The following is a 16,499-nucleotide window of genomic DNA, read 5'->3' on the forward strand; positions in this document are numbered from 1 at the left end:
AATCCAAAACTTTAAACCTTTCTTAACTTGTAAATTGCAAATTGCTTAATTTCCTTTCTAGAGTTATAAAAAGGGTAACTAACACGACTATGTTTAATATATACAGATTATAATTGCAAAATTAACGGAATAGAGCTCGTAAGTCGATCTATAGATTGGCTTATTAAGTTGTTTTCGTTGACATTCTTTTCGCGGTAAATTTGAAATCCCAATTGGACCATGTCACAAATGCACAATTATTTATTATTATTTTTCATTTTTGGCAGGTAAAGGTCGCAGGCTTACAACTCTATACGCAGCCACTCTTGTAACATTGTTAGGTAATTTGTGGGGACATTTCTGTGTCGACGTTCTCCTGTGTGATTCCAGTTATAGTTCTGTGCAAAATGCAGCTACCTCATCTATGTCATCCAGCTAAGTATACCTGTCGTCCTTCAGTGGCAGCGAGATAGTGAGACGTTTGGTGCTAAAAGCTTGTATTTACATCTAGAAAATTAAGATTAAGCGAATTGACCACGATATGAATGTTTTGATTCGTACTTACATAACTGATCTCGGTGCCCTGTTGCGTCGTTTTTTTTTTAGCGCCTTGCATTATATTTCTTGTTGAGCGAATGTAGTTAGCGGTGTACTTTTGAATTGCAAAAGTTCCACTTACATCATTGACTTGATGGTGTTTTTGTTGATGGTTTTGTCTTATTGAAGTGAACTTGTAGTCTCTTCATAATAAAGGTTTTTGCTCTGAAAAATATCTAATTATGTTAAATATCGAAACAATTTACAAAAAACTTACTTTTAAAATCCCAAACACATTGGCTGCGTTCAATCTCGTGTTGGATATGATATCTTGGATAGGTGGGTTTTTAGATACCTTGTTGAACGAGTTGGATAGCTGTATTGAGATAGCTGTCAAAAAATAAAAACAACTTTCAGCTAATTTAGAAAATGAAAAATAAAACGAAAATTAATTTTTATTATTATTATTTTGTTTTATTTTAAAACAATAAATTTCACAACTTTTTGTAAATATTATATTTATAACGCGACGCGTTTCGGAACCTTATCGTCCATCATCGGGCGTATAATTGACTGGCTGCACTAACTTTTTCCTATTGGAGCCTCGGTGTGATATTGATGTTTTAGTGTGGCTCTAATGCAGGTATGAAGCTCTCTGTTATTTTGGTTTCAGCTGTTCACAAAAAGCAGAGAAACATTTAAGCTTCGAAGTCAAAATTGTTGTAAGATAAAACATTTAATGGAAAATTTAACTGATTCGTTAGAATTTTATACGATTAATAATATACTTGCGAAATCTCCGATTTTAAACGATTAACGTTTAACAGAAAACTATCCTATAACAATACCTAGATATAGTTTGGAAGAATTTTGATCTCATTTCCGAATGAGCAGAAGTTGCTTTGCGGTAAGATTTTGAGTTGGTTTGTTCACAGTAGATAAAGTTTTAGCTTAATGGTGGGACTAGAATAGCAAATAAAATGTAAACAAACTAGTCTTGATATCTATATAGTGAGTTGCTTATTAACGATTTCAAAGTATTAGGATCTCTTGCACAAAGTGCAGCAAAATAAAAGAACTTTTAACTTGGAGAAAAAAACTGTTGCTTTTTGTTTGGATCTTGAGTAAGCAAGAAAGTTTTTAATCAGCTGGAGACATTCAGCGAAATTCCCCAAGGGGTATGTTCATTGCTCGGAGAGTATATTAAATGGCCAACTGTTCAACATTACAACAATATATTGGTCCTCTAAAAAACGAGAACAAAATAAGTCAATTTTGAAGATCAAACAAATAAATCATATTTACCTTCTAAAATTCGGAGGCAAATTGCTTCTTCATCGTCTATTTTGTACATCCTCAAATACAACTTCAACTAACATTTTGTATCTTTTTGTTTACCAACAACTACAAAAAGCTGAAATCAATTTTCAAATGATATTCAACCATGTGTTGAATCAGCTGTTCTGTCAGATTCCTTTTTTGACATCTAAGCTGTTTTTGATCAGCTGTTATTTTACACGTAAAACACTAGTAAAAAGGTATGCGGATACTCTACCTGTGTGAGATTGAACGCAGGCATTGTTTTGTTTTGCAAAATTGAAATTGTAGAATTGTCATTTTTGACGGGTCACAAAAATTCCACAAGTTGTTTTTGTAGCCCAATCCCTTATTTTGCCTTTTTTCACCACACACATGTATTCACCGATACCGAATTCGAGAGAGTTCACCTCTAATGGAATTTGAGGGTTTTCAGACATAGGAATAAACTGTTCATGCGCAAAGCAGACTTGTGTACGTGTGTGTACAAACGCAATACAAAAAAATACTGTAAATGAGACAATGAAAAGCTAAGTAGTTGACGCAGTTATCGCTTTCATCTTCCTACTTCCCTTTCCCATATAAAGAACACAAACAAAAACTTAACTTTGTGTTGCCCTTTTGTCTCGTGAATTAACTTTCTCCACTAATCTGCTAGCTTCTTACGTAAATGAAAATATTATTTTCCTCTCACTCCCGTGAATATCTTCACTTAGCGACCCCAACGCCAACGAGATTCATGTGGTCGCCCTAAAAGTTTCTGCTCATGAGAGTACTGTCATAATAAGTTCATTTGAGCTTTTAACAAATAAATGAAAGAAAGAAATCAAATTCGATAAACACCTAAGAAACGGAAAAGGAAACATCAAAGGAATATTATCAGCGCATGTCAAAATAATTGGTTCTGTTTCCTTTTTTCTTTCTTCCATTCTCTTTCGCACTTTATTCATAAAATACTGAACATGCTCAGTTTAAATGCAATTTTAATGCGAAACAATATGCAACAAAACTTAAACTACATCGAAAGCATTTTTATAAGAAAAACGCTGCATATTTTGTCCTCCTGGTTTCATAGAAATATATGTAATCTCTCCTAAGCCAAGACAGTTTTGAAGCAGAAACATAAGATCTCTTAGCTGTCTAATTTTAGTAACCCATGGTTTGCATGCTGGAGCGACAAAAAATCATGTTTTCAAATTTGTATATTCGTACAAAAATTTTTGTGCGGATCCGGATCAATTGTAGAACGCTTACTTTTTAGAATAAGATCTTAAAAATACCTTTTCAAGTCTTCATTAAAAGATATAGAGACTAAGTTTTTTAATTATACGGAAATAGACATATACAGTCTTATTTAATAGAATTCGGCTAAACAGATGGATAGTTATACAGTGCATAAGGATTTATGTAGGCTCTATGTAACGTTGCAAAAATTCTGCTATACATTTTAGTTATACAATGCTTATGTCAAAAAAGTACCAAAATGGAGCAATCTATTTCATTTATCTGTCTATCAAATCAGCTGTTTGTCATAACAAAAACAAAATTTAAAAATGTGTGTCTTCCACCCCGATACAATTACCAAAATATGAAGAACTGCTAAGGCTATAATAGGTGTTTTGGCATTTTCTAGGAGCACCTAATAGCTGCTAACAAAATGCGGAAAGAAAGACGTTTTTTAATGACCAAGGGCTTTTGGTAGTTGATGCTCTTGCCACTCGCTTACAAATTTGTCAAAGCGTAGGGTGGCTAAAAACGTGGATGTCTGCTCCATCGTCTTGAATCAATGAACAAATCATAAAAGGTACAAATTTCGAAAATATGTCTTGCCATGAGCAACCTTAAATGCATTTGACACAACGGTTAATCTGTTGTTTACTTTTTTGTTGATTTACCTTATGTGTCGGTAGTTGTTGTTTTTTTTATAAAATAAAATAAAAACAAATTATGAACAAAATGCCTTTGAGTAGTAGTAAACAACAACAATATAAGAATTTAAATATATTTACATTTTCTTTAATTAATTTAACTTACTTAATGTAAAAAATGTGTAGGTATGACCGCACTCGACGACAATTTAAACGAAATTAAATTTTAATTTCAATTGGACTGGACTGCGGAAAATGGATGCTCACCACTACATACGACACAAACGTCAAATTTGATGACAGGATTTTGATCCGCTCGAAAAATCCAAACTGCGATGATCGGATCATGGACTGGATGTTGGATTATTGGTCTCTATTGGATTATCTGATGACAGGCCGATAGTTCTGTCATCGGAAATGTTTGATGCAGACCACAAGTTAGGCTCATTAAGCTGAACCTTTTTTTATAAACTGTACGGCTTCCCAGAGTTGGTAAAACGCGATTTAAATTAATAAAATCATTAATAAACGAGCTAAACTTTAAAAGCATTATTGTTTTCTTTTTGATTTCAGTAACGGAGAGAAATCAAAATGACATTTACAGAATAATAATAACAATAATTTCCTTATGCAACCTTGCATAAGTTTTTTAAACAGCATTTCTGCGTTTAGAGGCGTTATAGAGATTACATAACTTTATGTAGGTTCTATACAGCGTTTTTAAATAAGACTGACTGACTGACAAAGAGTTATTTTATAACTATAGCGACATCTGTAGCACTCGCAGATTTAAACAAGGTTAGACCATAATCTACGAACGAACCCTTCAATTCAGTTCATATTTCATTCACAAAATGGAAAACATGAAAAAATATTTAATATTTATTATTCCTAAATTATTCCTAATATTTTTTAACACATTCTCTTTAAAATTGTAAATTTTAAGAGTTAAAAAAAGTTTTGTGTGAATTTCGCTAAATATTGTACAATTTGTCATAAATTATTTTGACAATTATTCAGTTGTATCAACTTTCAAATATAAAAACCCGATTTCTGGGGTGCAGGTAGTTTTATTTTTTTTCTTACAGTTGCTCATTTCATCATTTATGGAAGTATGAAAAAAAAACATGACTATTGTCGATGGAATACAGTCATGCGTTTCTCCCAACTATGTCCTCTTAGTACATATTCCCAGTGAAAAATTAGATTTTGTGAACAAATTGTAGAAACATTGATACATTTTATATTCAAGACCAAGTGTTAACTCTTTAGATTAATTTTATCTGGACGGCAACTCTGGTAAAATCAAATGTGTTGTCTTGTTAGTTGTTGGCATTTTTGTACTAATTTTTCGAGTTGTATAAGCCGGTCGTCTTGGTCTCTAAGAAAATAAAAAAGTTTTCGCAGCGACAGTACACACGTTCTTTTCCCGATGAGTAAGAAGAAATATAATTAAAAAAGAAATAAATAAACGGCAAATATATTTGATTCCATATCTCGGCATTTGGCCATTTGTTCGCTTAAAAAAACATACCGAACAATTTGTTTATTTCAACTCAGTGGTGTTTTTGCTTGAATTACAAAAATAAAGAAAAATTGATTTTCCTTGTAAAAACAAAAACAAGTTAAAAATATGGCTAATCTTGTGTGGAGTATTAAAAATGGCGAACTAGACCGAGTTCAAGAAGACATCGAAATCAAAGTAATTTTATTCTATTCGCAATTTGCGTACCTAATTGGTTTTCTTTGCTTAGCAATTGCTCCAATTTTGTTTGTATCGTTTTATCATTTTAATATTTTTTGCAGCAAATTGATGTTAATAGTGAAATAAACGGTAGATATCCCTTGCACTATGCAGCGGATTTTGGACAAGTTGAGGTGCTGTCGTATTTAATTGAGAAGGGGGCGAAAGTCGATGTAAGTTTTGTTGTTTCTACTCTTAATTTAATCAGCTACCTATATTTCTATTTGAGTCATATTTCTGTTCACTTATTTGATGGGTTGCAGGTGGCTGATAAACACGGAATCACACCAGTACTTGCTGCTATATGGGAGGGACACACCAAATGTGTTCAAATGTTGCTTGAAAAGGTTCGCACTCATCTTCAATCTTGTATTTATTATTATTTTTCAAACGCGCATCTAATTGTTGTGATTATGTGACGTAGTTAACTAATCTGTGCCATAGGTAAAAATGGAAATTATTTAGTCTTAAAGTTGATGGGATGAATAGATTTATTGATATGCACTTTTGATTTGCTTGACAATAACCTCAAGTGCAACTGGAAATTGGTAATAAAATTCCATGTCGATGTACAGGGACATAGAAAAGATGAAAAGTTAAACATAATTATGTTAAGTTTACTTTAAAAATCAAATTCTTATTTTACGACTATTCCAACTAACTATTCTGGACACCGAAACAGTACTAATTACTAATATATACAGCTATGACCAGAATAATAGTGACCTTTTCTTTTCAGTTAAAATATTTCTTGTACTTAAGAACACTTAAAAGTCAAGAAAAGGATATAAAACCTACTAATGACTTGGTTTCAATCATTGCGTCTTGCGGGTAATTGACAAATTCTCAAAGAGTATGAAAAGTTGTTATGAAAAGTTCTTTTTCAAATTAGCCGTTCGGATTCGGCATAGAACAGTAGGTCCCATCCATCCCTGACAACACTCGCACACAGGAGTGGTTGAGAGTTGTAAGTCACTAGGCTCTAGTTCTCAATGGACTGTTGCGCCACTTTATTTATTTTATTTTTAGTCTAAGATATAAGTGATATCGCTGGATTACTCCAAAGTTCAGGGAGATTGTTACTAAATGACATAAACAAAGGTCTGGTTGTAAGGAAAAACATATATTTGACACAAGGTTAAAGTGATTAGACTTAGAGATTTGCATAAATATGATGATTTCTAAGAGAAAAACATTAATAAATGTTTATATTAAAATGTATTTATTTATAATAATGAGTCTGCATGAATGTCTTGAAGCTCGTTTTGAGATACTTAATAATATTTAACATATTCAACTTATTCAACATATTCAAATTAAAATGAATATAGCACCCAAGTATATGGCTCCAATTAGTTGAATATTCATTTCCTTTAAGTCCAAAAAAAAGTTCTGCACTCGTAAGAGTTTCACTTTCTTAAAGTACCCATAAAATAGAAAAGAACAAGCATTGCATCCTATCTGTTTACACTGAATGAGTATTCTAGCCGTTTTGTTTCTTTCTTGTAAGTTTTACTTTTATGGGTACATCAGTTTAAAAATGTCTTGTAAATAAAGTACACTGAAGAAGTGAATTGAGCAAATGAATTAATACATTCTCGAACCTAAAGAGTCTATAACAAAATATCAATGAAACTTGGTACTCAAGAAAATGTTCGGTATTAGTTAATTCTATCACAAATAAAATTTAGAGTGTCTTAAAAAGTTAAGAATTAAAAATACAAATTATCAACAACTAAAAATAATTTTCATTTTTTTTTCATCGAAATGTATTGGTATTATATTGAAGCTGAGGTCTAACACAAGTACTTAAGATGTTATCACTAAAACTAATAATCTAAATCACCAACGAAGTAGAAACAGTAAAAGATAACAATCTTGCTATCAATAATTGGAAAATTTGTAGTTTAAAAACCTATAAGTTTATTTTCTATTTTAGCTCAGAGCAAAAGCTTTAGTTTCGAGACATCAAAAATATTTACACATTTTTTTCAACCTCATTAAGCTCGGAGAGTGCTCTGTGAACTTATAACACAAATTAAATATTCCATTTTATGTGTAATAGTTCCCAGAACCTTGAATTGTATTATGAATTGTATTATATATTCACTTCTTCTCTAGGGAGCATCAAAGGCAGGCGCAACTCCAGATGGCATTCCATACCTTGAAGCAGCGGAAAAAGATGACATAAAAGCACTTCTAAAATAAACAAACAACAAAATTCCATTCTATTCTTAAAAGAAAACACAATATTTTGTGTCACAACTGAATGCAAGAAAAGAATAGTTCAAAACCACGTGCATGTGCAACATTTGAAAAGAAACATACACAAATATAATTAATTTGTGCCTGTGTTTTAAAGGAAAACTATACCAATATATACGTAGAACGGTACGTCAAAGCAAGAAATGCATTTTTATTTATCAACATTTATTATATATTTATTCACCTGATCCATCGTAAACAAAAAGTCAACTAATAATATTATGTTTCGTATTATATAGAAAAAAAAAAAAACAAATTAGTATACATACAAATACTCATGAGTTTTATTTAAATTTATTCTTATTATTTACTTAAAATTAAATATATTTAGGTTGCAAATGTCTGTCAATGAACTGAAAGCTAACTCATTTATTTATTTTACCTACAAAAAAAAAAGAAGTTTAGTTAAAAAAACGCAATAAAATAATACAGACAAAACAAAAGAAAAAAAATTACGAGCATTATGTATTTAATTCTTATTTGTTTGTCAAGACAAGTCTCGAAATGTTGTATATTTCATAATTCGTTTTCATTCTGAAATTACCAAAAATAAATTGAAGAAAAATACAAAAAGTATTTTTTCCTAACCAATGAATATATTTATAATGAAGGAAAAACAAAATTTGTTTAGTAAAAATCATTAAAAATGGAACAAAATCACACGACAAGTCATTGCAATGAAAAAGTAATAATTTAATAGTAATAGCGTAAAAATAACGATTTATTGCATTTATTTTTATATAATACCAGAGAAATAAAAACACAAACTAACATAACGGTTTTCTTTTAATTAAAATATAAAAAAAACTATTTGACTGAATAGTGAAAGAACAAAAGAAGTAAAAGAGGTAAAGTGAACGAACTGGTCAGCTTATTGATTCATTTAATTCATTATCTATTACATTAATTTCTTGTCGAATAAGATAATATTTTTCTTTGGCTATGGCCAAGAATTAAACTTTATTATTAAAAAAGGCTTTGGGTTCCAGGCGAGAGTCAGCAATAACGCGCTAAACATTCCTTCCAAGGCGTCAATAGCCGGGCTTGATATCGACTGTCGGAAATCAAACCATTAATTTGGTAATAAATTTGCAGAAGTAAGTCTATTCATTATAAAAGTAATGTCCAATCAAAGACAGGACAAATGTTAAAAAGACTAACTCCCAAAAAAAGTTGGTGAGATTATACAAACAAAATAGGTGTGGAATAGCCGAACAATTCATAACACTTGTGATAATAAATCTATAACTTTTTTGTTGGGTTTGATTGAATTGCGAAAAACTTGATATTTTTGAATCCTCATCCTTTCATAGTAGTACCCGTGGCGTTATGGTAAGTGTTTAGGATTTTGGTGTCAGAGGTCTTGGCTTCAATCATTACGTGTGCCATCCAAGTTTTTTTTTTGCACACGTACAGTCTTTTGCGAGGAGTTGCGAAATCCTCCAAAAGTAATTCTTGTCATGAAAATTCGGCTTAAAACTGCAGGTTCCCTTCATCCCTGACAGCATTACTGGCACACAGGAACGGTTGCGCCACCTAATTTATTTATTGTTAACCTTCTATTTATTTGTGTACTTGGTTTAATATAAGAAGTGGAAATCCCAAGGACTTCGATCAGAACTATGAAATTTTTCAAAATTATCTCTTTCAGAAGTTTAAGTCCGATTCTTGACTTTGGGTCACTCTGTATATGCACTAACTATTTTATCATATGGAGATATTAGTGTGTTGCAAACGTATACGTATTTAGGTACTTTACTTTCGTCTTCATCTCTGCTTCATTCTCCGTTAATCTTTATTGTCGATTTCTGTGAATTTTTCTTGTCAACCAAACAACAACACTATAAAAACAGATAGCCGCCTACCACTAACAAAACAATTATCGCCTCAAAGATCCCATATATTTGAGAGGCTTACCTAAATAGCAGAGCCGTTGTTTCAAATCAGTCTTGATTTAGTCGCGATTCAGTGCGTTTGTGAAAACATTAATAATAGTGTTGTTGAGATATCAAAAATATGAAACTCCTTATTTTGTTCGCCACTTTATTGGTGGGCGTAATTGGTGTCAACCAAACTAGAGCTGATAATCCTGCTCCAAGACTAATCTGTGTTTATGATTCAACCAGTTTTACTCGTGCAGGTAAGATAATGTTTTTTTTTTGTTTTTAATAACTTTTTCGTTTCCTGGAAACTATTAAATCTGAGTTATGTCACAAGGTCGTACAAATTAATTCTCACTTGATGATTTCTGAGAAGTATTGACGATTTGAATTATTGGTGGCCTTGATTTTAATGCTTAGTTTTTTTTTCAATAAATCAATATTTGAACCGCAAAATATTTTATCACTTTATTGTTATTTTATGGATGTTTTGGTTTGGTCAAATAAAAACGCCAATTCAAGTTAAATCATTGCTAAAAATAGGGGTTCCATAGTATTGGTATTTTGTATAAATTTATACATACATATGTACGTAAGACCTTAGTTCACTTTTTAACCTTGGAGAAGTTATTATATTTGAATTTGGGAATCACTTTTATAGGTGATTCTATAATAACATCGTTAATTGATTGAAAGCATGACCGAGAAATCTCGGGAATAACTTCAACAATATTGATATAAAATGTTCTGCATGGTCGGTCGTGTTATAAAAAACTACAATTTAAAACAAAATTTGCAGATTTTTTTTTATCCAATTCAAATTGTTTGTTTAAATTAATATATTTTATTATTTCTTGAAATGCATGCTTTTAAAAACTAAACGGCACAAAACGTATTTAAATAGTTTTGTTGATTTTTCCTCATAGAAATTAGCACACAACGAACTTTCTGATGACCCAAAATTCGGTCGAATATTCTAGTACATAAAGCATTTTAGAAATAAAATATTAATAAAAAAAATCTTTATCTGCTGAAAAAATAAATTGAGGCTACTCTTGATTAGCGATGTGTACCATGATCAAGTCACTGGCAGACGATAACCTTTTGGTTAGATTTTAAAAAAAAATTGTGTTTTATTTTGAATTCTAATCGGAGTGAAAATATTAATTTAAAACATTTTCAAGATTCATTCCTCTAGCTTGACTCACTTCAACAGTACCCATTGATACTTTGCTCAATTAACATTATAACTTAAGTGTGTATGTTACTCTTTATAGTAATTGAGGGGGATGTTAGTTGTTACAATTAATTGCAGCGATATAAATTTTCATTTTAGTTTCTATACACAACAATACATACTCCAAGTCTTTCCTAATGCGACATCAGCAATTTTCAAATGGTCTGCTTCTTGTACGATGTCGCATGAGTCGGGTTTTTAAAGATCTTCGGGAGATTACTTTTTATCTTTCCAAAGATTGTACATCCAATTATCCGTGGTAAGACTCGACAAAAATAAATATAATTATAATGGATTTTAATAAACCCACTACCAATCTTCTCCAAATAATCATTATTTCTTTCCAATCGATAACAAATGTATGGGGACAACTGCCTTCCTGTCCCCTCTGTGTATACGACCTTGATTCTCAAATTAACATCACTTAACACGGCGATGTAATAAAATTAATATTCAAGGCGCGTCGGGCTGATTTACGTAACATACCTAATTCAATAACGCGAATGTACATTTGATTTAGGAACTCTTGCGGTTGTCATGGAATTAAATATAGTGGAAAAATAAACCACATATAATATTGCACATCAAGATGCATGGTTGCAAAACAAAATATACTTATATGAACAACGCACTTAGATATATTTTATTCATAAAAATATGATATCATTTTTGAACTCGAAACATCGAGAAGCTCGGTTGGGTCCTGATGATTCATATGTATTTAAAGTAATTACTGAAAAGTATACCTACATTCAATTTTATTGCTTAGGCCGAAAAACAAATTATAAATCACCAGACAAAAAGATTTAGCTTTCATCCAGTTAAAAAAAGTGAGTAGTCATACATACATTTATGTAAATGAGGATAAGACGAAGGGCGTGAAACTGGTTCAGGTATACCAAAGTTGAAGTGGTTATTATTATTATTTTGATGTTGAATTACTTCCATTTACAAAACAATAATAATTTGGACGAAAATGAATTTTAATAGGGGTACAACATATGTACATATAAGGCTTAAGATAATTTACTTATTTCGGTTATTTGCTTACGAAGTTTTTTTTTATTACTTCAGGAGCTGGTAAGCTTGCTATATCTGAATTAGAACCAGCTTTACAATTTTGTTCTCATTTGGTATACGGATATGCCGGTCTTCATAATGATAACAGCAAACTTATCCCCTTGCATAAGGATCTCGACACTGATAAGGAAAAACATTATCTAACAATAACGAATCTTAAAAAAAAGTACCCACATTTGAAGGTTCTTCTAAGTGTCGGAGGTGGACGGGATGAAAACCCAGAAAAATACCTTTCCATGTTAGAAGCTAGCGTTAATCGGATGGCATTCATAAACAGTGCACATGCCTTGGTAAAAACTTACAATTTCGATGGTATAGACTTGGCATGGCAGTTCCCTCCAAATAAACCAAAGAAGATTCGCGGATCTATTGGTAAATTCTGGAAGGGATTCAAGAAAATCTTCAGTGGAGACTCCACGCTGGATGAAAAGGCCGAAGAACACAAAGAGGAATTTACGTCACTGGTTCGTGAGCTTAAAAATGCTTTCCGAGCTGATAATTTAGCAGTATCGTTGACTGTTCTGCCAAATGTTAACAGTTCAAGTAAGTTTTGCTTCTATAAGTATTAGCACCTTTATACTATTTATGTATATAATTAATTTGTCTTTTAGTATTCATTGATGTCGGCGCAATCATAAACTATCTGGACTTTGTTACCCTGGCAGCATTCGATTTCCAAACACCCACACGTAATCCCAAGGAAGCCGACTTCCCAGCTCCTTTGTACGAACTCAACGAACGCAATCCTGAACACAATGTTAACTATCAAGTACAATACTGGCTGAATGGCCATTGTCCAGCTACTAAAATCAATGTGGGAATTCCAGCTTATGGACGTGCTTGGACAATGACATCGGACTCGGGCATAACAGGAGTACCACCAATTGCCGAAACTGAAGGTGAAGCACCAGCTGGTATGTCAAGTCTAGAACCAGGATTTTTGAGTTGGCCTGAAGTGTGCGCGAAATTGCCAAACCCATCGAACTCACATCTTAAAGGAGCCGATGCTCCTCTGCGTCGTGTTGGTGACCCAACTAAACGTTTTGGAACCTATGCTTACCGTATTCCTGATGACAACGGTGATCATGGTATGTGGGTAGGCTACGAAGACGCTGATACTGCTGGCAACAAAGCAAGTTATGTACGCGCCAAAGGACTTGGTGGAATTGCTCTATTCGATTTGTCCAATGATGATTTTGCTGGAAGATGTACCGGCGATAGGTACCCATTACTCAGGGCAGCTAAAGCTAGGTTGTAAAATACTTTTTTTTATTTACCAAATAATATTCATTAAAAAATAAACTTTACACAAATTTATCTCTTGTTTTTTTTATTTTTATACACAATATACAATAATGGTCGAAATACTTTACTGATTACTTGAAATCAAAAATACTCATTTTACAGCAAAAACAATTTTATAGATGAGAAACTTTTTTGCACTTTACCTCCGAACCCTATTTGTTTAAAAAATAAAATAAATACAGCTCGTGAAGAACTAAGGCCATTTCTTATGCCGAATCCGACGAACGGCTAGTTTTAGAAAGAACTTTATGTGACAAGAATTAATCCTGCAGGATGCTAACTTTTTGCAAGAGGCAGTACCTCTGCAGGCAGGAATTGACCCAGACGTGCGGAATGAATGAATATATTTGGAATCCAAAAATGTACTAAATTTAAAAATATTTTTAACCCAAAATCTTATTTTACAAGAGTTGATTTGCAACCACAGGGGGCGACATTGATTTTTTGAAGCATATTTTGAAGGATAAGTTTATTAATTCTCCATTGGATACTTAAATAATATCTTAAATAGCCAAGCGGATTGTAAATCTAATTTAGGCATTCTGATGGTCAAGATTGAATTGTTTTTAAGGTACTTATGGGCTTTCCCATGGAAAAACATCTATTTATTTTTTATCTAGATCCTTCCCATAACAAATTTTGTATTTTAGATCAAATCTGAAGATCTGAATTTTTCGGCAGATTTTCTACAATTTATAAAGAAAATTTTAGCTGGAAATTTGACAGCTCTATCACACTCGTTAACTAGTTTAATGGGGAATGTGGGTAGGTAAATTCAGACAAACAACAGGCATGCAAAGCGGCGCTCCATAGAACGAAGATAGCTGCTTACGAGCTCTATAAGCAGAAGAGGAGAGAGAAGCTACCTCTTGTGTAGATTTTGAAACGGGGATGACGAACCGAATTCAATATAGAAGACTTCAGCTTGGCATATCTAAGCTCAAGTCTAAAGGCCCAACTATAATAGGCTTAACCGAAAGTAAGCTAATGTCAAAACCAAACGAAAAGTTATCAGAAGTTATCGTCAAAACAAAAAGTAACCATAATGGATTCAAGTAACTTAAGCAAATTTTGACAGTGTGAACTTTAGGAAAATAGGGAAGGATTAAAGAAGAGATAGCGGTGCACATTGGTCTTAAGATGATAGGGGAAAACAGAACTGGGTAAAGCCGTAATATGTGAACATCTAAAGCCCAGTGTAGCCTTAGACCAAGAAAGTTCACAGTCGATCAATTATTAACTTTATATGCGATTTACATGTCCATATTAAAACTGCGAATGTCGAATCAGAAGTCTGTTATTTGGTACTATACGCGAGTTTTTAAAGTATTGTATGAAACCGATAGACCTTAATATTCGTTCAAATTTTCTGAGGATCCTTAATTTTTCTTGTGAACTAAATGTGGTGTCGATCCACTTCATGACATATTTAAGACTATAATTTTAACATTCCTCCAAATTACCTAAAATATAAACAGTCCTACACGTAATCGGAAACTTTTACAAATCCCGAAAAAACGATTGCCAAAAACTACTATTGATTTCGTATACAATTTCATATTACGAAAGGATTTCCTAAAACGGTTTTTCAGAATTTGTAAAAGTTAACGATTACGATTTGATTCGTGATAGGCCTGATGGAGAAGGTATTAGACCTTTTTAATGAGCCTTAAGTTCTGTTTGTATTTAAAAAAAAAGTGTTTATTATTTTTGTTGCATAAAACTAATTAAATGATAGCTCAAATCAAAGAAAAAATCTTTTTATTTCTGCATAGATATTGAAATTTAGTTCACGCCATGAATGAACTAAAGCATCAACATCCACCATTTTATTGAAAAGCAAAGTTTCTTTAAATCGGTATTTATTAAGACTTTCTGTTGATATCCAGAATAGGCTTTTGAGCTAATTTAAAATACTTAAAAATTGAAGGTTTTATTTGAATAACATGATATTAATAAGATACACTTTTTCAAAAACACCGTTTTTATCTAAATCTATTGTACCTATATCTACATCTTTTAATATTATTCTCGGCTATTCCCCAAGAGAGGTCGCTGGTATTCACTTGAGTGACGTGTCGTTGAGTTATAACGTGAAAATTAATCCATTTTTAAAAGAGTTTCAAAGAAAATATGAGTGTTTTCGAAGAAAAAAAATTGTTGGAAGATTTCGAAAATAGTATTGATGATGCTGATTTAACACCATCAGATAATAAAAAAAATCATCAGAAATTATTGTTTTTCTTATTTCTGGCAACACTCACAATTACTTAACGAAAACAGAGCGTGTTATTTCCCCTGCATAAGCATATTCCATCACATTCACCTTCTCCTTCGTTCAATTTCCCTCTTTTTAGAAAAAAAAAATATCTGGTTGCGCTTCAACCACGTTCAAACATCTTACCGACCTTCTTATACACTGTTCCCAGTCAAAATGAGATTGAAAATTGTTCACCGAGATCTCCAACTCAACTCAATCTCTCAGCCTATACATATAAACAAAAGTTGACATTCTGCAAATCAGCCAGTAGCCACGTCCAAAAATACTCCATTTACCAAGATCGGAATCTTTCGTACGTTTCACTCTCCTAAACCCGTTTGTTTACATTGTTGTATTTGTAATTTTGACAATTAGTCCATGAATAGATGTGAGAACAAACAAAAAAAAACGATGCCGTGGGCTAGCGGCACTTTGCAAAGCAAAAACAAAATGGGGAGGTTAATATGTTTTTTTCAGGTTTTTCTTTTCACTTTTTTCGATGAAAAAGTCAGTTTTAAGTTTTAATTTTGCAGTCATTTTGTTGATAGCGAACCAATGTACATTTTTGTCTTGAAAAAAACATGTTCAACATCATTTTATTGTAATTAATTCACTAATTTAGAATAATCACTACGAAATTCTTCAAATTTCATAATTAACCTCGAATTATTGTATCAAAGATGCGTTCGAAGAACCATCAAATTAAGGGTGCGAGCGCAATTTATTGAATTCTACTAATTTTTCGTTAATGAACGGCCCAAATATTTATTTTGCAATTAAAATCTGTATTAAATTAATTAATCGAAGTATGTAAATAGTTTTCTCCATAATTTAAGTTTAGGACTATTTTTCAATTTCATTTTGATTAATAAATATTACATTAAAAAAAAAAGAGTTATAAGCGAAAACATGCATAACATTCGTGTATTTGCTAACAAACAAAACTATGTAACACATCAAAGGAACATCGATGTTTTAAAAAAAATAATCAAAACGGTTATAGCGAACCCGTTTAATGAATGCAGAG

At 32.0% G+C, this 16,499-nt stretch overlaps 2 protein-coding genes and 1 long non-coding RNA gene across 5 annotated transcripts; 2 read left to right on the forward strand and 1 right to left on the reverse strand.

Annotated features, from left to right (window-relative positions):
* Window positions 1-24: 24 nt before the first annotated feature.
* Window positions 25-2,646, reverse strand: LOC129953268 (uncharacterized). Of its 3 annotated transcripts, none has more exons than XR_008782474.1 (4): window positions 1,305-2,646; window positions 794-1,219; window positions 545-741; window positions 25-486 (listed from the first exon to the last, which is right to left on the reverse strand). It is a non-coding gene; the product is annotated as an uncharacterized LOC129953268 (long non-coding RNA). The 3 variants fall into 3 exon arrangements; XR_008782473.1 differs by having other exon boundaries at window positions 794-906; window positions 1,104-2,646; XR_008782472.1 differs by having other exon boundaries at window positions 794-2,646.
* A 2,195-nt stretch (window positions 2,647-4,841) lies between these two features.
* Window positions 4,842-8,486, forward strand: LOC129953180 (myotrophin). The gene is made up of 4 exons (XM_056066048.1): window positions 4,842-5,403; window positions 5,508-5,618; window positions 5,709-5,792; window positions 7,567-8,486. The coding sequence occupies exons 1-4, from the start codon at window positions 5,335-5,337 to the stop codon at window positions 7,651-7,653; spliced, it is 351 nt and encodes a 116-aa protein (XP_055922023.1). The 5' UTR covers window positions 4,842-5,334; the 3' UTR covers window positions 7,654-8,486.
* A 1,162-nt stretch (window positions 8,487-9,648) lies between these two features.
* On the forward strand, window positions 9,649-13,224 carry LOC129953179 (chitinase-like protein Idgf4). The gene is made up of 3 exons (XM_056066046.1): window positions 9,649-9,850; window positions 11,902-12,450; window positions 12,519-13,224. Exons 1-3 carry the CDS (start codon window positions 9,727-9,729, stop codon window positions 13,163-13,165), a joined length of 1,320 nt encoding a protein of 439 aa, XP_055922021.1. The 5' UTR covers window positions 9,649-9,726; the 3' UTR covers window positions 13,166-13,224.
* The last annotated feature ends 3,275 nt before the right edge of the window (window positions 13,225-16,499 follow it).

Source organism: Eupeodes corollae, chromosome X (genome assembly GCF_945859685.1).
Source record: "Eupeodes corollae chromosome X, idEupCoro1.1, whole genome shotgun sequence".
Lineage (NCBI taxonomy): Eukaryota > Metazoa > Arthropoda > Insecta > Diptera > Syrphidae > Eupeodes > Eupeodes corollae.

Coding starts and splice junctions, on each gene's coding strand:
- LOC129953180 (XM_056066048.1), top strand. CDS start 5,335: ATGGCTAATCTTGTGTGGAGTATTAAAAATGGCGAACTAGACCGAGTT. Junction 5,404..5,507: donor AAGAAGACATCGAAATCAAA/GTAATTTTATTC, acceptor TATTTTTTGCAG/CAAATTGATGTTAATAGTGA. Junction 5,619..5,708: donor AGAAGGGGGCGAAAGTCGAT/GTAAGTTTTGTT, acceptor GATGGGTTGCAG/GTGGCTGATAAACACGGAAT.
- LOC129953179 (XM_056066046.1), top strand. CDS start 9,727: ATGAAACTCCTTATTTTGTTCGCCACTTTATTGGTGGGCGTAATTGGT. Junction 9,851..11,901: donor AACCAGTTTTACTCGTGCAG/GTAAGATAATGT, acceptor TTATTACTTCAG/GAGCTGGTAAGCTTGCTATA. Junction 12,451..12,518: donor GCCAAATGTTAACAGTTCAA/GTAAGTTTTGCT, acceptor TTTGTCTTTTAG/TATTCATTGATGTCGGCGCA.